The sequence below is a fragment of the Artibeus jamaicensis genome, unplaced genomic scaffold (assembly GCF_021234435.1).
Source record: "Artibeus jamaicensis isolate MK-2021 breed Jamaican fruit bat unplaced genomic scaffold, CSHL_Jam_final contig_889, whole genome shotgun sequence".
Taxonomy (NCBI): Eukaryota; Metazoa; Chordata; class Mammalia; order Chiroptera; family Phyllostomidae; genus Artibeus; species Artibeus jamaicensis.
This window is the reverse complement of record NW_026522005.1, coordinates 575,423-601,266: the sequence shown is the minus strand read 5'-3', so window position 1 is coordinate 601,266 and position 25,844 is coordinate 575,423. Positions and strand designations below refer to the sequence as shown.

At 35.2% G+C, this 25,844-nt stretch overlaps 1 protein-coding gene across 3 annotated transcripts in view; it reads left to right on the top strand.

Moving 5' to 3' along the window:
• Positions 1–9,504, top strand: part of GABRA2 (gamma-aminobutyric acid type A receptor subunit alpha2) — a 102,526-nt gene extending 93,022 nt beyond the window's left edge. For 2 of the 3 annotated variants that reach the window (XM_037151867.2, XM_037151865.2), the window contains exon 10: positions 7,913–9,504. In XM_037151867.2, the coding sequence (XP_037007762.1) occupies positions 7,913–8,209 (297 nt within the window). In that variant the 3' untranslated portion in view covers positions 8,210–9,504. Of the gene's footprint in view, positions 1–3,612; positions 3,793–7,912 lie in introns of all 3 variants that reach the window. The other variant, XM_037151868.2, reaches the window with a different exon arrangement.
• Positions 9,505–25,844: the final 16,340 nt, after the last annotated feature.

Below are 25,844 nucleotides of genomic sequence, written 5' to 3'. Positions count from 1 at the left end.
CCTTTATTGGAAATTTCCAGGTTCCTAGACAAGAAAAAATTCAAGTAGAATACTGTAAACTAACCCCTCACATATATGAATGAAATGCAATCTACCTCTGCTGTATTTTTTTTTAGATTTAATTTTAACTGAAAAATAATAATTTTCTAGAAATACAGTTTTAATCCACCGGCCATATGGGTGTCCTTATATTCTAATCAGACTGACGAAGTCCTCTGCTTTCTTCAACATGAGTAACTTCAGTTAATATATTTGTCAATATGAAGAGCACATGAAAACTTGAAAATTTGTTAATTGGCAAGTATTAATTTGCTTTATGAGAATAATCACTGATACATACATATTAATGTGATATTTTAAAAAATAATATGTATTTGACATAGTTTACATGTAGATTATGCTCTGATGATCATTAAAGTTAAATAAATAAATATCCTCAAGTTATATTCATATTACCTTTGAGCGCTCTCCTGGAAGCTAAATCCTACCTTGTTTTGTAATCTTGGCCAAATTGTACATCCCTTTTAGGATCAGGTGTGAAATCAGACAACAGAACCTTATTATTCTAAAAACGTAGTGTTGGATCAAATGGTTCAACTCCAAGTTTTTAGGTCTTTCCATTCACAAAGGGTTACATCTACTTATGGAACCCTCTGAGTTCTTCTGGAACCTTCCTTCATGCCCAGTGTTTTCCGCTTGCCGAAGACTAATTGTTCGGTGCCCTTTCCTTCTTGTTCCTTTCTCAACATTCATCCATTGGTTATTATTTTTTATTAATTATTCCAAGCTCACATTTGTTTTTTAACTGCCTTCTTCCTTTCAGTTAATGAAGATGCTTAATATGCTTACCTTACCATAGAGACAGAAATAAAATTCTCTCCACATCCTGTGTCACTCATTCCCCTACCCTCAGATTCTACCCTCTGTTTTGCCCTTTGTGCTTTTCGAAAGCATTGCTTACACTGCTATGTTCTCAATTTCATTTTAATCTCCAACTCACTATAATCTGATTCCCTTTGTATTTATTGTCCTATCACCAGAGGACACCAACAACCTCCACATTTTCAAATCAGAAAATAATTTTCCATTTTTCTCAACAGAAACCCATTGAACTCTGCTATATTCGAGAACGCCATGCCAGGCCCAAGTTAGTGACATTTTCTTATCTTTTCCTCTTTAAAATGAGGCTTAGAATATCAACTTCCTTCCCTCAATTTCTGGCAGCTGCCACTATTCATTCTATTCTTTGAAATTCTCTGCCTGAGTTCAGAGTGGATCCAGTCTCCCTAGCATCTGCTCTTGTTTATCCCCCAACAGACAATCATTTGGCTTTATTTCACGTTGTTTTAGTTTATGCTATTCACTGTGCCTTCTCATTTTAAGGGCCTTGCTGGCAGTATTTGTAGGAATGTGGGCCACACTAAGCACACTGTCCAGCCTTTTACTGTCTCCAAGTAGATAACCCCGCCTCATCCTCAGTACAAATGCCAATCCCCAGGAAGCTTCTGAAGTCTTGCCCACCCCCAAATGATTAGATCTCTTTGTAGTGTGCCTAGTACCCTCCTCTTTTGCTTCAGAGCCTTTATTGTAACTTGTAATTGCATATTCAGGTCTCAACGCCTTCGTTGACCATGGAAACAATGACTGTGTTTATTTTAATAAGTCAGTTATCCCTGTCCATTTGCACAGGATTTTGTATAAATTAGTTGCTCGATAAATATGGTATAGATTGATGAAGTAGGACAAATCAAATTTACAGCCAGCTTTTTAATTTTACCTTCCAATGGTAAAATAATAGTTATTAGTTAATAATAATAGTTATATTATTATAATAGTTAATAATAATATGCTATCTAATAATAGTTATTAGATAATGATATTTATTATCTATAAGTATAGCCCATACTTTCTACCCAATCTGTTCCTTAGGCTCTTATGCTAGAATATAACAACTCAATTTTTACATATCTTTTTTTAAAATGAAAGGAACAACAGACGAAAATAAAACTCCTAAATTTATTTTTTTCAATCCTTCTCCCAAAGCGGCTTATTTTTCATCTGTACCTCATTTCATGGCAAAACCTAATAAGTATCACATGCCAACAACTTGGAGGAACCCCTCAGCATCCCCAGTCATTAAATGGTGTCCACTCTCTACCCTGTATGCCATAGACTGTGCCCTTGCCATCTCTCATTTTTTAGTCTCTTTATTCCTTATTATTTCTATTCATTTCTGCCTCAAGTCCACCTTATAAATTAGGTCCAGAGTTATCTTCCTAAAACTAAAATCTGATTGTTTAACCTTTCATCTCTTTAATTAATTATTGAAGGCAATTCTTCAAGCAGCTTGGCTAATATGGGTCCAAGTTTTCTCATCTACTTATTTACATGATGAGTAATAAGGGCACTATTTTTTGCTGTTCATTGTGCACTTACTCTATGTGCCTGGGAATGTCTTCATTTCGGAAAAGAAGATATATAGGATTGGCCACACAAAGGACTTGATCGGGATCACACAACCATTAAGTGGTGGACTCAGTATTCAACACAGAGCTGAAGTCCATGCTCATAGTACTCTTCAGGCCATTATATGCCGCCCCCTCCCCGACATCTCTGCTTCTACAGGTCTCCAGGACACTAGATGTGCTGATCCCTTTTACTGTAATTCCCTTGCCCTCCTTCTCTAACTAATGAACTTTTATTTAGTCCATAAGATCCATCTGATTTTCCTTAAATCTTATAACTTTCCAAGTACATCTAATTGCCAATACATTTCTACAGAATCTAGTACAAGTTATTTTATGTAACCTCATTAAATCACACATTTATTGTAAATAAATCTGTTTCTAACAGCAGGTTACATTTTCTAAGAAGATAGTAGCTTTGTTTTATTCATTATTTTCTCTGTCATTCCCTCGCATACCATTTAACATGTAATTTATTTCAATTAAAATTTTAAAATAACTAACTTTAATCTGCTGAGATAGTTTTGTTTCTAAACCTTAATCAGTGCTTCTGTACTGCCCAAACAAAGCATATTCTCTGGAAATACATTGGATATTAAACTATTAGAACAGAGACATAGCAACGTGATACGCAAACTAACATGAAGTGTGCCCTTATTTTGTGATCCACTCCACGCAACTCATAGAAAACATCATTTTTCAAGTGTTTTTATTGATTGCTTTGCATTTTTAACATCCTGCCTTGTTCCAAAAGCATTTCAAGCAGTTTTCCACAATAATGCACGTACTTAATTATTATAACATAATTTAGGAATAGAAGTAGGAAGTCAGAATGAAGGAAAATAGACCGCAAATATTGCAGCCAGAAGGTTAACTGTAGTTCATAGCTAGCGTAGCTAAGTTTCAAATTCTGAGCTTCTTGGCGACCACAGTAAACCTTTGCTTGGGGTGGGTGGTGTTTTTCTTCCATCAAAAAATGGAAGCATTAAGTTCTTCAGAAAGAAAACTTTTCCTACACTGAATTCTCTTTTTAAAATAATATTGTATGGGTTTTATTATCAGAGAAAACTGGGTACTGTTGCAGGTAGGAATGTCAACATTTTCCCAATAAACGCAGTAATGAATTTCATATTGATGTTTCTTGTAGTCCCCTTCAATAAAAGCTGAAGGCAGTACATTAACATACAACTCAGTGAAGGCAATTCTTCAAGGAGCTAAGCTCATATGGCCCAAGTACATAGCTTTCTCATGGCCCAGTTTAATCCAAGGAAAGACTTTAGAGTACTTAGAGAAGTGGATGGACTATATAACCTTCAAACAATCTTCTGTAAGTATCACTTTTCTCAGCCAGGATGGTTAGCAGGTAGTTAATACCATTGTCTGCAGGGAGCATGTTGCCGTTTCACGGGTACTGGACTTTCCAGTAGCCACAGTGACTGTAAAAGAGCAACACGCTATGTAAAAAGAGCATAGATTTACTACTTTGTAGACCTGGTGTTTTTCCCCAAAGTCTGTTACATTTAGCGTTATATTTATAAAAGCACCATTTCCTTGCTCTAATGGACAAATCTGAGATTCTTTCCAGCTCTCAAACCATGTGATTATTTTCATTTATATGCCAGGTCACTTCACTAATAAGTAGCTAAAGCAATCACTCAAGTTATTAACACACTATTTTGTCTAACACTATAAGGAAGCCAAGATTGGTTTGCCAACATGGTGTAAGACATTAAGATTGCTGTAACCAGAAAATTTCCAGTCTTGAATTTTTAATTATGTATTTAGAACTCTAACAGAATAACAAGCTCAGAAGATTCTGAGTTCTGTAAAACATCATTTTAACAGTAGAATTTAATTACTGTGGGTTATATTTCTTTTTCATTCCACTTCACTAGCAGCAGCAACAAATTCCATAGCAGCATAATTTACATTTTCCCCAGGTAGGGTATAAAAATACATTGTTTATTGATTTTTCATAAACTATATTTGCCCCTCTTGCACTTGCATGTCTCAATCATGAGTAAAACTTCCAGAAAGATTGTTTTGAAGTTGAGCTTATTTTATGATTTCTCAGTCTCTGACCTCTATAGATGGTAAAATTGAGAACTTTCAGGAGAATTACATAGTAGAAGTGTAGAATAAACTATTGAAATCTGTTTCTACTTACTAATAAAATTTTACTGTATTTTACAAAAAACTAATGTTTATATATATATACGAATATATATATGTATATATGTATTTATGTATGTATAAAATCAGAGTAATCATTCTACCATTCATTTACCATTAATCAAACATTTTTGGAGCTTGCTAGGATCCCTGTATTGCGTAGTCTATGCCCTCAAGGACCTTACTTGTAAATCAAGTGCAAAGGGAAAAAAAGATGTGAAAAGTGTGTATACATGGCATTGCAGAGACAAGCACTAGGGTGCTAGGGAAGCACATGCAAGGTGGACTTACTGGTGTAAGAAGTGATGTCTCCATAGATGTGATTTTGAGCTGAATCCATGTAAAATGTATCAGACATACGGGACCAACGTTGATTGATCACCAGTTCCTGGCTCTTTTAGGGTACTGTTCACAGGTTGGGGAACACAGGAGAGTGTACAGATTTAGGGTGGGGTTGGAAATAACTTTGATTCCTTTTTGGATATTTTATGCTTTAAACACCTGTGGGATACGTAGGTAGAGAAGTCCAGTGAAACACAGTGTGTAAGGATTCTGGTGGGCTGAGTTGGCTGTGCCTCCGCTCTAGGGCCTGTTATGCATTTTCAGTACCACCTGTACCTTCATTAGCAATTGAGGGTATTTAAATGGGTGGCAGAAAGGATGCTGGTAAGAGTTAGTATAGAGTTCTATCTGTAATTCCCCTTGGAACAAAAAAATTAACATTTTATGTTTCATTGTCTAAAGTCTAAACCGTATACCTCAGTTCCTAAGACAACTTATTGTAAATGTTCCTCTTCCACAGAACCTTCCTTGAGCTCTTCTGTACAGTGTGTATGTCTTCTTCCAAAAATATAAAGTACATTTTAAAATCGTATATGTCAGTAATCATTGTCTAGATTGTAATTAAATGATAACTTTCACTACTCTCCACTAAGGAGCTGTTTTCCAGTGTGATTCAATACAACTGTTAGTTACTTCAACTCTCCCAACAGCCTAGTATGGCTTTGGTATAAGTATCTCCCTTCTTATCCAACTAGAAGCTGAAACAGAGATATGTTAAGAAGTATTCTCAAGGTCAAATTCTTTATAAGTACAATTTGATGTTGTTTTAAATGATGCTTAAGCACAGCTGAAATAATACAAACACTATATGTTACATACTCTAGGGGTTTAAGAGTCATTTCAGAAGATTGAGCCAGTAACATAAACTTCAATTAGAATATTTTAGGGAAAGTACTTCCAGGTTTTGAACAGCTTCCTCAGCGTGAAAGGCATATAGCAGGCTGTTCATAGTGAGGGTCGGAATTCTCGCACACCCACCTTTGTGTGCTCTTTCATCCACTTCTGTGACCAGAGATTTGGCTATGCCACAAAACCTCCTTAGCCCCCCTTTCTGAATTTGTAACTCGGGTTAATAATAGAGCTTACGTCTCACCCATTCGTGAAGTTTGTCACAGATGACACCCCCAGGCTCACCATTCAACCTGACACAGCTTAATAAAGCTCAAAAGTTGTTCGATATTATCTCAGCAGTTACACGCTAGTACATTACCCTCCATTTGTAACATGGTAACTGCAAGTGCCATGACTGAAGAAAGGCTCTTTTTTTAGCTTTTCATAAAAATACAAATGGTAGTCCTCACCCATTTCCTTTGTTACACTCCAGGCAGGCCTGGAAGAACATTCCATCAGCAAGGGAGAAGGGCAGGGACAAGCCTGATGACAGTGAAGGACAGAAAATCTAGTCCTCTTCTCAGACGCCCTGACTCTTTAGGGGCCTCTCCATATTTTACTATACTCGAACATTTTGAGAATTTTTAGTGCAAAGTAACTGGCACTCAAAATTTGTTCTAAGCCAAGTGGTCCTCTAAATCTATCAACTGATTATACTACTCACTATTTTGCATAATTCATTGCTGGCTAATTTTGTTCACATTGTGGTAACTAATAATATGTAGTGTTTACATTAGTATAAAATATAGGTAAATACAATTTATACTTTCCAGTTTCATTAATTCAGCCACATGTTATGTGCCGTTCGCCTGCTCTATGAGAGACATCATGGTAGATGCTAAGTTATAATGGTGAACAAGCCAGAAGTAACAGCAGCCTTTACTGAATACAGATTCTAATGAGAAAAAAAGGTGCCAGTAAAATAATCACACTAAAGAAGACATTTACACAATAAAAAATGACCATGATGGGAATGGAAATCAAATAAGCTGGGTGTTATGAAACAACATGTTTGGGACCAAGGACTGTGGTAGTTCAAGTGGTTAAGGAAGGCTTTTTTGAGGAAATGATGTTTAAACCAAGATCCACATATGAGAGGGAATGGGTCACATGAAAATCAGAAGGTAGGGTAGGGGGAGGAAGCAGCATGGTCGAAGACCCCAAGCAAGGAGATACTCTGAAAACTGAAGCTATTTCCGTGGCACTGGTATAAAATAAGCAGAAGAAAAAAAGCCATGGTAAGACCTGTTGGTTTTATTCTGGGTTCTATGAGATAATATTTAAGAGATTTAAGTGGAGGAGTGACATGATCCAATTTACGCCTTAAAAAAAAAACACTGGGGCTATAGTGTGTCTAATGATTGAGGTCAAGCCAGGCTGGGAGAGCACACACAATACACCCATTCGTACAGGCAGGAGATAGAGTGACCTTGACTGGAGCCAGTGAGAACTGAACTGAGGATTGTAAAGAGAAACAGGTGGTGGGTGAGCTAGCAAAAAATCAAAAAAGTTTGTATTTCATTTTCCTTCTTCTGTTTTAGCGTTGATTACACCACCATCTGTATGTGGTTACAAATTTTCATCATCTGATTAAAGCATTGTCGTTCGACATGATGCAGGGAAATCCTGCTGTCAACTTAAAGAAATTAAATGTCTTTCTTCAGATTTTGAGATCATTCATTGTAGATGATCATTCCTCTTGTTAAAGTATTTCTACATTTCACTTATTCATCCACTCATTCATAGAACAAATATTTGAGTTACTTGTAATAGTCAAAATTGTTTGTCATTTGTTAAAGTTTCATTTGTAGCGTTTCCCTGTGAACAACAAAAAAATAGCTCTTTGAGAAAATGATACTTTTAGTTACTCTGGGGTTTCCTCATCCTCATGGTTTTAGGACTTCATACACTCCTTTCATTTATTTTCCTAAATTCCTTCTTTCTAATGTATATCAAGATATTTCAGAATTTGAACTGGAGTTTGGAACATGTTAAGCAGCAAACTCAACCCACATTCTGTTAATTCTTGTATTTTTCAATAGAAAAAAGAGAAAGCCTCTGTCATGATACAGAACAATGCCTATGCAGTGGCTGTTGCCAATTATGCCCCGAACCTTTCCAAAGACCCGGTTCTCTCCACCATCTCCAAGAGTGCAACCACGCCGGAGCCCAACAAGAAGCCAGAAAACAAGCCAGCTGAAGCCAAGAAAACCTTCAACAGCGTTAGCAAAATTGACAGAATGTCTAGAATAGTTTTCCCAGTTTTGTTTGGTACCTTTAATTTAGTTTACTGGGCCACATATTTAAACAGGGAACCTGTGTTAGGGGTCAGTCCCTGAATCTAGACACAGGTTAACTTTGGGATGTATAAACACCATTCGGCTTGGTTTGTTTTTGCTATGTACAGTGTGACTAATAACTGCTAATTTGTGAACCATCATGTATAGTATGTATATAGCAATATAGCTAAACAGTACACCTCTAACGGAGACACGCATTTGCTAACTCGTGGAACTGTAGGCCAGAAGCACCCTATGCCCGAATCAAGACCGACCTTAGGAACTGGTTTTTAAGGTGGATTTCAGGTGACCTGATTTCTTTCCTCTTCTAATAGCAATGACAGTAGGGATCCTATACCACACTTTATGAACCCTTTTGATTTAGGTCTTATAGAGGAGTGTTTTGTACTGCTGCCTAATTATAAAGTAAGCTAGCACTGACATTCAAAGATAAATTCTTCTACATACCAGGACCACATTTCTGCAACAGCAGCCCCTTCCTGAGCACTCCTAGCATAATTGGAAGCTTAGCACACATCAGAAGAAAAGCTAGAAGTTTGACTACAGCTTTTAATTATTCTATAAAGTATCTATAGCCATGTGCATATTACAGCATGACAAGCTCAAATAGTTACAAATAACCCCTGACAGGATGTTAATTATGCCTGGAATATAGTAATTCCTGGAGTGTCATGGTCATTACATTTTTTATCATTAGAGTTTATTTGAAAGTGATCATTGAAATCCTATAGATCATTTTAATCACTGGAAACTACCTTAAATTTAAAAAAGTAAAATTGATGTGTCTTATACTTTCCAGGTTTGTGTTGTATCAAAATCGATGAGCTAAATTTTCCTGGTGCTGGTGACTGGAGAAAGCATCCAGTTGGGCTGCTGTGGGGCAACATTCCTACTGGATTAGAAAACTGTGCCAAAAACTCCCACCAGTGAGAATTCATAGGTGTCACAGAGTGTAGTCGAACACTTATATGATTCTCTTCTTTCCTGTTTACTGCAAATTCTGCCTTAAGGCTTCTTTTCATCAGGACTCAGAAGCCACTAATCACAATGGAAAGGGCAGTTAATTGGCACGTTTTTCTGTCTTGAAAGCAGCACTTTCAGATAAGAATTATTGTAAATCTGCTTTTGTAAATTGCAACTTTAAATTTTGCTGACCCAAATTTACAACAGCTTTGTATACCAGAAGAGGTTTTGGTAAGAGTTGAACATTTTTAAACTGAAATTTCAAAGGGTCGCCAACAAATTGTGAATTCACATGCACAAACATAACACACATAATTAGTGAAATTAGAACACGTACACAAACATGTAGCTAAATTAAAAACCAAAATTTTCTATTTTATATAATTACTAATTACTAATGGGCAAAATTCACTTTTCTTTTAATATTTAAGAAGTACTCTGTATGCCCCTTGGATATGTTAATAAAAGTTAACAAGTGTGTCTTATGCCCTAGATTCAGTGCTTTTGGCAAACTTAAGATCCTTTTGATTCACAAATAATACATTAGCAGTTATTAGTTGACTTTTACTACTAGATACACCTTTATGATGGTGTTTTTGTAGAAACATAAGTAGACCAAGAGTGGCATTTCCTGCAGTTTTGTACAGTATTTCAGTATTGTGCATAAATAGGTATATTCATAAAATCAGTAAAAGGAGTGTCTTATTGAAATAAGCAAAGTCACAACAAAAATTGCTATTCCTTTGCCTTGTTTAATTTTTTTTAAATTTCTTTGTTTTAGTGTGATTTTCATTATGTGCTTGCATGATTGTCTTATTACCAAGGTCACAAATGCCCTGAAGAATTCACCCTGAGGACAACCTCGACATTAAAAATTCCCTTACAAAAAGTAATTCACAATCCTTAATAAAATAATATTGTTACATGAACCAATAAATTTTTACCTTTAATCCCCTTTCAATAGCACCTTCTTTATCACCTAAATAGTTTTAAAATGGGCACTTTATCTACACATTGAAATAGAAGATATCCTATTTTCTTATACACCTAAATATAGCGTTGCTCTTCTGTGTAGTTTAGGGAAGTGTGCAATAGTTTGAGAATGTACACAGTGCTTGAAAGTGAGCAATAACAATGCTTTGTATGGTGTGCCATTATTAGACCCTTGAAAAATATAATTCTTATAAGTTCTGCATTGCCCCTTCATGTCTGACTACAAATTATAAATCTATAAATATGTACATATGTAAAAATAATTATATATAGCACTTTCTGCAGGACAAAAGGTGATTCATCTCTACTTTTGACAAAAGGCTGCACCTGCATTAATGGTACCAGTTTTATTAAAATTAATTGTAGATCAGAAAATTTATCATTATCATTATACCTACTTTCAGTTTCATTGTTAAAATTCTATTTGAGACTGATGACATCCTGATTCTCTGATCAGGATTCTCTATTATTTCTCTAACTTGCTGTATTTTTTACACACATTTTAATCCTTAAAAGCTGAGATAAATTAAAGGGAGCCTTTGGTCTCGCTGAAGAAAAGGAATATGCGCCATGGAAGGGGATTTTTAAATGATAAAAACATAGTCTTTATAGTTATTCTCTCTTCCTTAAACTACTTTAAAACACAAATTAAAAGTGGTATTAAAATGACTAGTTTTTCAGGAAACACATTTTTAATATAGTAACAGTTCTCTTTGACCCATGACATGATGCCTATTTTATGTAGTCATGCATATACATAAAGATTTATAGTATGTACAAAATGTAGACAAATACATGTACATATATAGACATATATCATATATCATATATCATTGTTATATAGCTATTGCTCTGATTCAGCTATTTACTCCACTAATATGTTTTATTTTTACTTCCTACTCTGTATTGTACAGTGGGAGGGTGTTACTACCACTCATATCACATCCGCAGAATTTAGTTAAAATTAAAGTATATCGCATTCTTATGCAAACTTAAAATTAAAGACTCTGTTGAACACATAAAGGAATTCAGCATCGAGAATCGTTTCATTAGCCATGAGACCACCAGTGTGCTGGGATGGTGGCTGTTTCTCTCCATTCTTCGATCTATGCTCCTGTTTGTTTGAATATAAAAATAGAATTACTATAACCATTCAAGGTTGTTTCACCCTTCAGCGATTTGTTTTAAGTGGCAGTCTTAATGTTTAGCAATCTTTTCAGGGATCTCTGTACTTTGAATTTATCTCAGGTTTGGATAACTGATCCCCTTGAGCTGTATTTGCTTAAATAGTTCATAGTTTATTTTTTAAAAAAACACAGAAGCCATTGTTTTACTCATTATATATATTACATGATATCATATATATTAGCCATTATATATAGTATATATAATGTGCTTATGATGTGGCTCACTTTATATTCCTGGATGAGGGAACTGAACTCTGCCATGATGCTGTAGATTGCAGAGGGACACCTCGGCTGCACAGAATCTACAGCTTGTGGCTACTTGACTTGGGCAGGGCCTGTCATCTGTCCAGGGAGGGGGGTCAGGGGAGCAGTTTAAGTCACCTTCTGCAGAGTCGTGGTTCTTCAGCATCTGCTAAGTTTTCTTCAGGTCCTCCGTGCTTGATGCACTCAGACAATGCCTGTGAAACACTAAAACACATATTACTTATTTTGATATCTGGAACTATATTATAGGTTTATTATACAAGCTGCTCATGTTATTAGTCTTTTGGCATACCTGTATTCATCAGCATATTTTGAAGCAATTACCAGATTTTTTCATATAAAAAGATTCAGAATTTCAGGTGAATCATAAGATGACCCATTGCTACTTTACATAGAATTTATTTTCCTTTTAATTGAGATTTCATAGGTACCTTGGACACTGAGTCATACAATTTAAATTAGGGAGGGTGCAGTTATTTTGGACACCTGCATGCTTGGGAAACCAGGACACTATAAACAAATCACTAATAGTGACATGGGCAAGACAAATTGTGATATTTTCCTCTTGCATCTATGCTTTAAAATTAAATTCAGTATTTAATAAACATTTTAATATTCATAATACTGTGCTATCAACATTATATGGAAATACTAATATTTTTATTAGTATTAAACACTCACAATATCATTAAATTCTAAGACAAATTTAGGGCCTGCTGTACCTCAGTGGGATGAGCACCGGCCTGCAAACCAAAGGGCCACCAGTTGGATTCCCAGTCAGGGCACATGCCTGGGCTGCAGGCCAGGTCCCCAGTAGAGGACATGTGAGAGGCAACCACACACTGATGTCTGTCTCTCTCTCCCTTCCCTTCTGTCTAAAAATAAATAAATAAATAAAATCTTAAAAAAACAAAAGAGAAGAGAGAAAAGCACCAGATTAATAAGCTGTTGCTAAACAATGTGAAACATTTCCCTTTTTAATTTCCTACTGAAGAGAAGACATACACATACACACACATAAAGAAATACCTAAGAGTCATGATTCTATCAAAGTATGAATCATGATTAAACCACTAAAATACATAAAGTTCATATAAAAGGCATATTGGGAAGGTAGCATTAATAAATTATTCAATATCTACTTAAAATAATTTTGTATCACGTTAGTTCTGTAAAATTCTTAACTTCCAACTTCTTTAGACCATTGTTCTTAATTATATTTAGCTGAAATATTTTGTTTGTATATATAAATACAATTTTATTATGTATGTAATATTATACTCGAATTCAAATCACTCCCTGCATATTTTATTTAATTCATTACACCCTAACATTGCCAGTAGGGAAGAACAGCAAGTGTGTGTTTTAGTTCATGGTAACAGCCCCAAAGAAGCCTTAGGTCTTAGCTTTGATTAGAAGTGTGTGTATGTGTTATGTGTGCATGTGGGTGTGTTTCCCAGGTATGAAGTAACCTTTTGAGAAATTCCAACAAATTTGTGAAATCTAAACCATTTATTTTATTAACCGATTCAATCACAAACATAGCTCTTATTAAACTTAGTCAATAAAATAGCTTATTCACTTAGTAAATAAAATTGCTTTTTCAATAGATCTGTAACAAACTTGTTAATGGGAATTTGTCTTGAGCTATGTAAATGGTTAGAAATTATCCTTCTTATAAAGGTGTAAACATTTTTTTCTGAGGTATTTCTAGTCAGTTCTTTTGAGCCATTAAATTAAAAGCGATACCAAGATTCTGCTTGTAAGGCAGAATAGAAAAATCCTTTAACTCAACGTTTCTCAATGGAAGTTTGTGAAAGCTTTTATTAAATTAAACATCTGGTTGTTCATTTGCAAATATCAAGTCATCTACATTCACAACTGGTCAGTTTCACACCTTTTTGAATTGAAGTAGTTCTAAGTATCTTCTGATAACGAATTCATCCAAAACCACATGCTACCACTCACTGCATGCTAGTCAGAGTTTCTGACCCTTTACATCTATGACCTCACTAAGTCCTCACAACAACCGCAATCACTGTGTGATTCTTCACATTGTGGAAGTTTAGAATTTCTAAATAGTACACCAACATGCTAGTCTAACACATATTTTGGGCAAAGTAAAAAAACCTATATTTTTCTTTGTTTTAATTCAAATATATATTCATACTTTGGGGGGAGCATCAATCTAATAAGAAAGCTACTATCTGATTTTCTACACAATAAAACCAAGCAAAACTAAAACTGTACAGCAACCAATAATCTACTTTTGTGAAAATAGCTATTTACTAACATTTGTTACAGTTTAGATTTTGAGAATACAGCTCATTTTTCTTTTTGATCCATAGGTACTTATATAAAATGCTTAAAGTTGCTTAAGCACACAAAAGGAACACTTTCTTAGTTTATTTTCATTTTTGCCAGTTATGTTAGGGGTTGGATTGGTTTTTATTTACCATATTGTTGGTTTCATAACATCTAAATCCACCAGACTCCAAATATTATATATTGATTTCATTGAACAATTCGTTACAAATTGCTATTAATAGAAAGAAACTCAAACTGATCCCAAATAAGTGTCAGCGCTGGGGCTGTCAGTGTTGAATTAGCTGGTGTGAAAATTGAAATTTTTCATTCTTTGTTTCAGAAGAATAACTACACGGTAACATGCTGTCAGATGCCAGCCTGTATCAGCAGAACAATGAGGACCTCTAACAAAGTGCATTTGTGAAAACGATTGGTCCTAGAAAAGCAAAACCAAGTAGTTAGAGTTACTTTAGGAATAACGCATTACAGATTTGCTTCTGATTACTCTATATTTTAAGTAGTCGGCACAGTAGTGGGAGCACGTGATTCCGTTTTACATCCCCAGAGAGTGCAGAGAGCCCAGGGAAGTTGGATCTGTGATGGGAGAGGCCTAAAGGGAACTGAACTCACAGCACAGTTTCCATGATTTAAACTTGACCGTGAATGGATAAGTTCTTCATTGTTTGTTGAACTTGGGTGCTTGAGCCATAATTGATTTCAAGTTTCTTGGTGTCTGATGTTTTTTCATGATTTTTTCGGAGCAGATGTAATCTGGTTTGGTGTGCTCCTAACTGAGGAATGTGACTGTCATGAAATATTTCCTTTGAGGTGACATATGTGGAAACTTCTAAAAGCTTCATATTTGTTGCTAAATTAGAAAATTAAAAAAACAGAAAAGACTAAAATATTTTTCCCTTGCTACAAATCAATTTTTAAAAAATTGTATGCATAAAGAATGCATGATGAAGTTCCAATTATAAATTGGATATTTGAATATTCACATTAGGGGAAATTTGAATTTTGGGAGGTTACATTACCCTTGTATGGTAGGTCTTCTGGTTTAAGGAAATAATTCCGGATCTAATATTTATTTGTGACCTTGTTGTAATTGGGAAAAATCAGTATTTTTATGTAAGATAATTTGACCTTTATTGAACATGTCATTATGCTTGCTGTTTAAAAAGTTCCTGATTAATTGATTACATGCAAATTAATGCTAAGCATTATCTTTTTGTACTTATTAAAATTAATTTAAATATATTTGATCTGAGAATTGTGTTTTTTGTACTTTAATCATTATGTGTTTGCTTCAAGACGTGAATTTATTGTAAAACTGACTTTTTATATTAGGATGTAAAACTGGTATTTTGTAATGGTGATTTTAAATGTTTGTTTCTCAGACTTCTTTTAAAAATAAAAAAATCATAGGGTGAACAGGAAAAGTATAAACTATTTCTAAAATTTTAGAGGGAATCATGAATTGCTAATGTTGACCTCTTTAACACTTTAAGAGAATGGTGCTATGGAAAATAAAAGTTCATCCAGAAAATTGACTGCATTCTATCATAAAAGTGTCACATTTACATGAAACTACTAAATAAAATAAATAAGATTCTCTTTATTTTAGGTAGACTCAGGTCATCATTCTTTTTGTAAACTAGAAACATTATAGTTTTACAGTTGTATATAGTCTCTTAATGCAGTTTGAATTAATGAGCTCCTTTTTGATTATTGTTATTTTTACTAATATCACTGAAATTAATTACTTTTAATTGTCGAAATGGTATAATTCCAGAGCAGTCTTTTATCAATATGGTAATTTCTCATACAATATTTCTCAGCCCTAGGCACACCTTAAACCACCTGAGACCAAATCAATCAGAATCTTGAAAGAAGTTATGAAAAATTTTAAACTCCCCAAGTAATTAATTCTACAGTACAGCTATGTGTATACATGATTTCCTTTTATAAACCTGTGTGTGGGCTTTTTCTAATGTCTGCTTGTTTTTTTTTTTGAGAGCTCTGCTTGCTTCTCTGTAACTTTTAGCTGAGCCTATATTAGGAAACAAAAAAAAAGAACCAACCAGAAAACGACATGAGCATTACAGGTTAAATTTTCATCCAAGAGAGTGAATTTATGGCAATATCAAATTTTGTGCAACAAGGTACTCATTCTCAAAATTTTATTATCTAGTCAATTAATTAAAATGACTGCTACTCTTAATCCATACCTTATAGACCTATAGTTAATTATAAACAATTGAACATATACAGTTTTATCATTGCCATTTGCAGCTTATGCTTTTTAATGATATATTTAAAAAATGTTCATCCTAACATGTTTTTGCTCTTTGCTTGGGGAAAGCCTGCTCAGTTCACATAATATGGTGAGTAACTATAGCTCCAAATTCATACATCAGTAAAATTGAAGCCGGCTTCAATTTTAAATTTTAAATTAAAATTTTAATTTAAATCCTTTAAATTAAAGAATGCAACATGCTACATTCTTTAATAGCATTCAGGTAGTTTTTCCAATATCAATTTATAACCCAGGCTTTGTCAAATTCATGTAGATGAAAACAAACGTGTCATTAATGGAAGCATTTATGTCATCTTTTCTCAGAAGGATTCAGAAAGGGAAGAACTGAGGTCTCATAGGGGCCTCACCAGTAATGAAAACTGCTGAGAAGGCAGTAAGAGAAAATACAGTTGTCCACGAAGCTGCCCTGTCAAATGGAACTGGACTTACATCTTTTTTAAAGTCTCACTGGGGACATGGTTATTGATTTTACGAAGATGGCAAGGGAGGGAGAGAAGGAGAGGCACATGGATGAGAGAGAAAGATCAACTGGTTGCCTTTCTTATACATCCCAACACGGGGACCTCTTGAATGTGCCTTAACCAGGACTGAACCAGCAACCTAGGTAGGTGCCCTGACTAGGAATGGAATCCAGGGGACCTTTTGGTTTATAGGATAATGCTCCAACCAAAAAAGCCACACTGGCCAGGGCAGAACTGGTCTTATATTCTAAGGCGTGTGCTCAATATGAAGTCTTAGAGGCTTTTAGATGCAGGAAAAAAAAGTGGAAAAATGAAAAAATATATATACAGTAGTAAAAATAACACTAAATCCCTTAACTGTGCCTTGAGGAACATTAAATTTTATCCAGTGGAAGAAGGCCTAGGGCTTGTTCTACTGATGGGTGGAGACTTGGGGTGGAGAACACACAATACAGTATATGGACAATGTGTTGCAGAACCGAGCACCTGAAACCTGTATAATTTTGTTTACCAGTGTCACCCCAATAGATCATAAAACAAATAATGAAAAATAAAAAGATTTTAATAAATTGAAGAAAGTGGGGAAATGGGTACTTTAAAAAAATTAACCTTTGTTTAATTTCAGTGAACAGTTTGGAGCTTAATTTCTTGAAATTCATTTACCTGGGGAAATTTATTATTGTGGAACACTCTGTTCCCTAAAGCCTTGAAATTCCATAACATTCATTTCACGGAACAATAAAAATAATCTAAAGAGATTTCTTAAGATGAAGAATAATAAAAAGATGTAAATTGCCAATTGAAGCATATCAGCTTTGAATTGCTCTTATTTACTCCCAAACTAAAATGCTCATAAAATGCCAAACAAATAAGAACATAAAATAATTTGTCATTGTTTAAAGTCCTAACATGTCCCTCTAAATGAGATTACAGAAAGATTTCAGTGGTTGTGTGTTGAGGCAGGCTCAACTCCAGTCCAATCCATTCCAGACAACTAAATCTGCACCTGACAAGAAAATGTTTATAATTTTCTAATGCTTTTCTATTTTACTTTACATAATTATATTCCTTTTTAATGAAATTCTAGTATCCCATCCAGTAATTACATTGGGCATCTTAACTCTTCAAGACAACTCTAGAGAGTTTCAAAGTTAACACAGTAACTTTACATAGAATATTACACAGAAAGTTGTATTGGACATTGTAAACGTCACTTTCTTAGCTTTATTCTTCTGACAAAGAGCAAGGGCAGCTTCCAGGTAGGAACTTGGGGAAAAAGTATAAAATGACTCATAGTAGAAAACATTAAAGCCCCTGAACTCAGGGAAGATAGGAGTGGGGTACAGACTTTACTGATGCTTTGGAATAACAAGGCTCACTGCCTATAAAGCTTGTTCAAATTTGTGAGTAAAATAACCTTAGATAAGCAGCTTGGTCCAATCGGCTGTATTATCTTCAGTACAAAGGATAAGCGCTGCTGCTGGGCCGCCCTGCTGGAAGGAGAGAGGCAGCGCCCAGGGCCGAGGGGCCCGAGCTCAGCACACACCTCAAAATGTCCATGATTATAGTCTAGTAAGATTTTTGTTTTACTTTGAAAACCTCCAAAACCCAAAATGAAATTTAGAAATATTTTTAAAGGGGAAAATATAAAAGGCTCTCTCAATGTTCGTGTGCTCATTGTATTTTCCAATTGATACAACTCTACTTAAGGACGAGAAAATTTATAGTTGAACTGTTAATATTCACATGTCTGTTTAACATATACAACATAAAAGCATAACTAACACATAGGAGAGCAGAGAACACATATATTCCATATATTTTGTTAAATGCATCTCTTATTTAAGTTTAGTTTCATGCTTAGTTTCAGTGGGATGAAAACCATCTGAGTTACTATGCTCACAATTGCCACTATCAGCACAGACCCTCAGTAAGTGGAGGAGATTGGCGGCTCAGGTAAGTGAGTCATGACTGAGATGCAGGATCCTCCTACGAGGCAAATTTTTATTGGTCTTTAAAGAAATGTATCAGGAATTATATTCTGATAGACAAAAGTGTACTTTATTGGAAGAGTGAAAACAAATTATGTTTCTATCACAAGGTGTAGAAAAAGCAATATTCTATTGGTGTTCATTTTTTCAATATTATAAGTTGTGATAAGATATATACATACACACACATATATATTATATATATAAAACATGTATATGTATATATAACATAAACTTTATCCTCTTAACCATTTTAAGGGTGTGGTTCCATGATATTGGGTACATTCACTCTGTGGGGCAACCATCACCCACATTCATCCCAGAACTCCCTTCATCTTGTAAATCTGAACTTGGTGCCCATCGAACAATAACTTCCCAGGAGCCCCTCCTCCCTCCAGCCCCTGGCAACCACTGCTCTATTTTCTCCTCTTCCTTTTAAACCCTCCATATCCTAGCATCTAAAAACTCCCATTCTACTGTCTGTTACTTTAAGTTAAGCTTTTTAAAAAAATATATTTTATTCATTTATTTTTAGAGAGAGGGGAAGGGAAGGAGAAAGTGGGAGAGAAACATCAATGTGTGGTTGCCTCTTATGTGTCCCCTACTGGGAACCTGGCCTGCAACCCAGGCATGTGCCCTGGCTGGGAATCGAACCAGCGACTCTTTGTTTCACGGGCCCGTGCTCAATCCACTGAGCTACACCAGCCAGGGCTCTAAGTTCAGCTTTTTAATTTCTTTTTAGACTCCATATATGAGGATGAAATTTTCATGTCACTTTTGCTCTAAAAGTTTTGGAAAGGGAGGAGCTGAGGTTTCAAAAGGCTTGGTGTTAGAAATTTTATCTTCTCTGTTTCCCATTCTAAAGGGTCCAGGACTGGCTGGAGACTGAAGCTCAGTGCCAAATATAAATTATTCTGGCCAGGAATTCTAAGTCAATTACAAACAATCCATACATCCACAGTGCAAGAACGAGGCCAGAAGAAGAGGGTGGAGAGATGAGCGGAATGGGAATGGATTTGTAGCACAGGTTGTAAATGAACGAGGAATCCCAAGGAATGACCTACAGTGGCACTGCATTTTCCTCATTGTCATTACCCATTCTGCTCACAGAACATGCTGGGTCACACCAATATGAAACAAAGTAAATGCAATGAAATAAAGTTATGAGAAGTGAGTACATTATTATTTCAGTCAGAGAGTCACAGAAGAAGACAGTAGCAGAAGGCTAAAATAATTAGTCTTGGAATTTGAGTATCGCAAACCTGCAGTTGGGATTTGAACACTTGGTCTTCCTCAGTAACAAAAAAAATAGAATGGGTCATTTTCCCTTAATATTATATTAATTTATATAGCTAAATATATAGTTGTCCTATTGCTGCTTCTTTATTCATAGGGAATAATTTCTGTATTTTTATATCATAGATATTTTGATACAGGAATAGGCTGATATCTAACAGATTTGATGTAAGCTTAACTTATTTGATTAACATTTTGAGGTAGTACAGTATTCATTTCTAAAAGCATCATTTAATAATTTTATTATTTGCTCAGAAGAATGAAGTTCTGTTTATACAGGATGTCACTATTAGTGACTCATTTTTAAGCATACATTATTATAATTTCTACAATATTACACATCAGTACTTTAAATCTGATGGAGCTATAGCTAATTTTTATAACAATAGAACTAAAACATTAGATATTTTATACTTATTATTTGATTTTAATACATCTAGATGAATTTCATAAAACTTTGTAAACTTATATTGGGCAGAATTAGCTTCCACTTAATTTCCTGTTTGTCCGCCTTTTCCAGCTCTCTCTCCTGTAGGCATGGCGCTGGAGGGCAGAAGTCCTGTTGCGTGTCTGGCCTGTTTATGCAGTGAAGCTAGTGCCGATCCCAACACCCCTCCACCGACCTGGACTGTGCACGAGGCTCCAATCACCCTGGTGGGAAACTTGATTGCCTGTTCCTGTGCTGATCCTTGGGCTCCTATGCTACTCACAATTACTCACTATTTGTTTTGCCTATCAGACTTTAATATTTCAATGGCAGAGATTATGCCCACCTTGTACAAAGCTTCTGATTAAAATTCAGTGACAATCTTTGAATGTGTGGATTGTTTCTTTTATCAGGTCTGGAAAATTCTCAGTCATCATCTCCTTCAATAATGCTTTTTTTTCTGCTCTGTCCTGTGTCCTCTCTCATTCTGGAATGCCTGTAAGATGGATGCTAGATCTTCTTACTCTGTCCTCCATGTTTCTTTTATATCTTCTGTGTCTAACTCTCCGTACCACCTTCTGGATAGTTTCTTTTGAACTAAGGCTAGTTAACTTGCCTAAAATCATACTTTTATTATTTTAAATTTCAAATTCCATGGGGTTTCCATTAAATTACACAGTGATTCTATAATTCTCTTGCCTTAAAAGGAATTAATATGAAAATAAGTTATTCACATGTTTGATAAGGCTGTACATAAATCAAGGTGATGCTACAGTCTGTTGTAACACACCAGGGAAGATTCCCAGGGAAACTGAGTCGAGTGGTTGCCTTCAGATCCTATCTCTTAGGGTTTTGCTTGCTTACATTTCTGCATGTAGTTGTAGTCACAAAGAACATCATGGTCAAGCAAATGTCACCGTTTCAAAATGCTGCATTAATTGCCTGTCTTGTACTCTACTGAAGACTTCAGTTCTCTGCATATACTAAATGCTCAACAAATGTTAACAAATTTTCTGACTGAATAAGTCTTTCCAAAGTAATCCTGGCAATTGACTTCAGCTGGATTGTACTTGAAAGTTCAAAAATCAGTGACTTCATCTCGATGATACCAAAGCATTCAATTTTCCATCATTGTCTATGATAGTTGTGCCTTCTATTACTCAATTGAATAACAAAACAGAATCATCTTATTAAAGAGATAACTGCCTGGAAAACACCTCCAGACTGCATACATCACGCTACAGCTGTGGTCATCATGTTAGTATTTGATATTAAACACACACACACACTTCATTTTTAATTAATACTTATGGGAAAACTGAAAATATCTTTACAAACATTGTGCTCATTTCTAAAATATGAAACTATTTAAAAAGTCAATGCCCGAAAAAGACAATTACTCAATGAATTAATTTTGATTTTAGGTTTGAAAAAGTTAGAATTGTTGCAGGTAATTTTGGAAGAAAATATACAGGAATGTGAAAGGCATTCATCTTGTATGTACTTTATTAATAGTTTGTAGGGCATTAAATGTATATAATTCATAAATAAAATTATAAATAATTATTTTGTAATTATTAAAATTATAATTTTATTTTTATAAAAAATAAAATTATTTTTTATTTTTATAAACCTATAATACTACATTAATTAGAATTCAATCAAATGAAATAGGGCAGTGCAGGTATTTTAAGCACAAAATGATTTTTTACAGAGTTTTAAAAATAGCCTACAGATTGTTAGGATAGTGATCAAAACAGAATATGGGGTTAACACTCTGGAAAATGTTCGTAGCTCCACTGTAGGACCAGACCAATAAGGCTGCTATCACTTCTACAATTAAGAAGTCACTGGTCCAAGACCTAAAACACCCATTGTCAGATCAAAAACACCCCTAACAAAGAATCCAGGGTGATGTTGCATGATCCAGAGCCATATTCTGCTTTCAAACTTCTAAAACAGAAGAAGCCATGCTGTTGTGAATTAACCACACTCACCACAATTTACCAGTTTGGCTACTCTGCACAAGTGCCCTTCTTCCCATACCTACATTTACAAGCATGCACTCACCATAAAAACAGCAAGAATCTCATGTCAAATGTGATAAAGTCATGACTGAATAGAATATATACATTCAATAACTCTCCAAAAAGAAAAAAACAGTCTAGCAATCATTGCATATTTCTTTGGGAAGTATTCAGTCTCAATCCTTCATTAATACAGTCCCAATTCTGTATTTACATTTCATTATTACATAAAGTCTATCTCTGCAATCACGAGCTGTGTGAAAATGTAAAATATTGACCAAAAAGAGGGTAAAAAAGAAAATATATATACATATACAGGGCAAGAGAGAAATTATGAGTGAATACTTCTGTCCATTGTTTTTCAACTGATGATGAGCTTGTTTCATAATTATAACTTCCTGCCTTCTCTGACCTTTTTATGTTTGTTTTGTTCTCGGCCACACTGGGGACACTACCAACAGGCGCCCCTCCCCATATATAGATCCCAGTTGGAGGGCCCAGGCAGTTGCAAACAACACCTCTTCCCCAAGGGAACCAACCATGCGTGCTCCAGGACTATAATTATTGTGCAGAAACTAGGCCCTAACTTGCATTCCTCAGTAAAACATGAATTGTGCTTTAGAGACCTTCAAGTATTTAAGGAAATGTTGCCAGTAGATCACTTAGCCCTCAGACTACAGAGCTCTTTCAAAACAAAGTTAACCTTGATTGTTCAGGAGGGCTTTCCAGAGAGATAACTCATCCCTAATTTATATGCATCTTGAGGGCAGTTTATTCCTACAACAGGAGTCATCCAATTAGAAAAGGTGGTAGGAAATTTGTTTCCTGACTTAATCTGAAGCAATCAGTGACACCACCTTGACACATAAAGACATTTAGGTCATCCTCAACTCACTGGCCAGGGTTGTTAGAGATGATAAAATAGTCGTAGACTTCCTCCTTGAGTGCCAGGGCAGAGTCTGTACAATTGTTAATACCTTGTGTTCTCCACGGATTGATGCCTCAAGATACGTAGAAAGGCTCACACAAAGTTTTACAGAAAAGTGTCCTTGCTCCCTAAGCTATACCCTGATGATTTATGGGATTTGTTCAGCTAATGGGTTTTGAGAACTTGGAAGATCATTTTTGTGGCCAGTTCTGCAGGTTTGCTTCATCTGCTTCTGCGATAATGCCCATAGTTAAATGCTGTGTGACACCAAGTGAAGAGAGATAATCCAGCCTCTGTCAGTCAGACTTATCAGAGGAACCAATAAAGTAGCATAGATGCAGCAAAAAATTCACCAGAAGCCAAGGCAGTGCAGAAACAAGGGACAGATCTTTCTGAAACAATTTTCCATGAGCCTCTAATATCTCATCACATCTTGTCAAGAAAGACACTGGCTGCCTTTGTTCCAGAAATCTTTTCAAATACATTTGTATAGCAAACAGTCTTGGAATACAAAGATAGCAGCCGTCCAGTATGATAATTATAATGTCTTTTTCTGTCAGAAAAGTTTGCTGCTCATTATAAAAGTTTCAGGTGCCCTAGACTTGAAATTCCTCTTATAATGTACCACATTGTGTGTGCAGGTATCTCCTGAATCACTTTTTGCTGCTATGTAGAAACTGGGGCTCAGAAAACGGATGCCAACATGATAATGCCAGTCACTGTTATTGCTTTGAGTAAAAAAAACGTGTTTCATCTCAGACCCAGGAAATGTGTATCTTTCTGCCAGTGTTCAGAAAATGGTGGCTGGCTAACTTGTTGGCTGGCACGTAGGGTCAAATCTGGACAAATAACCACAACCACAACAGTAACAACTAATAATGATGATATAAATAACACAAAAGCACTCTCTGCCAGATACATTTCTAGGCACTTTACATATATCATTTTAGTTATTTTCACAATGAAACTATATGCTAGAACTATTGTACAGATAATGAATTTGAAACAAAGTAAATGACTTGCCAAACATCACACAGGTGGTATGTGGTAGACCCTGATTGGAACATAGTCCCTAAATTTCCAAAGTCTCTGACTTCACCCAATATCATATAAAACTCTCAAAATTTAAACAACACTTGTATCCTTGCATGCCACTGACTATCTCTGGCTTATCTAATGTTAGTTGGAACACAACCAGCTTTAAACTAGCTCCTTAATCAACTCCAGATTATCATTTTGTTAAGAATGACACTTTTGTCATCGGTTACTTTATCAATCATTGTTAAGATGCAAACCAAAAGAGAAACAAGAATGAATTTCTTATAAGATATGAATTGTATAGATTCTATTGGAAGATCATGGATGAAGTTTTAGGTTAGGGAATCCTCTCAGATGCACTATCGATACCAAGAGAGCTGGTACCTCTTCTCTAATCAGGCAATCACAGGCACCAGAACTAATACCATTGCCACGAACATACATCATAGATGCAGAACAAGACTGTTACCCACAGTCCACATCAGAAAAATGTCTGTGCCCTGCTTTCCAGTCCAATGAAGCTAACAGAGTGTGACTGCTGCCATATTACTATAAAAAATCTCTTACGCTGTGCTAGAATAAACTGCAGAAGCAGCATGTGCCCTTCATTATGTGAGCTTTCATTTCCAAATCTTGTGTGAGTTGATCTGTTTGTGGAATCTAAATACAACTTGGAGCTCGAGCTGCACAAGCATCTAAAAACATCAAGATACAACCCTGGCTCCTCAGAGAAGGGTGCAAGGGTGCGGTAGATGTTAACAACCATCTCACTAAATTCTTTATAAAGCATTGACTTCTAATGTAGAATTAACATAATCTAGTCTAAATAAACCACAATGTTAAAAGTGACAATTATATGCCAGCTGGTCTTCTTTGTGAAAATTAAATAGCTAGTAAAGCAGAAAAGAATTTTAATTAAATCTCCACTCATTGTTTGATGCCTTCTTGTTATTCCTGATACAGGTAAGTTGGTTTAGAGCTACTTTTTGATATCATGAACATAAACTTGTGAGGAAAAGACAGTGATTTGAGATGATTAATACAAATTCTCTAAGGAAGCGACAAGAAATTTGAACTGCAACATTGTGGAAAGGCTAGGAAAGGAAAGATAATTAGGGAAGTGATATCAATTTGGTAAGAGAAAAGTATGGGGATTGAAATATGATTATATCAGGAATTGATGGCATTTCAAACTGGTTTTGTCCATTAGAAGTTATATAGTTCAAGAATAAAGAGGGAGTTGAGAAGTGTGGCCAGAGTTTAAAAAAACATGTAAATTATCTACATACAGAGCACAATTGAATACTTATTAGAAATATCTTGAAATTGTAAAAACTTGATAGGATTAAATGATAAAATGATTTAGAAATGTGCCCTGAGCAAATGTGGTGGAAAAAATCCCGGAATTATAGCATTTATGAAGCTAAAAAGACATTTCGGGCACTATTATGTGATAATTTTGTGGTTGTGAA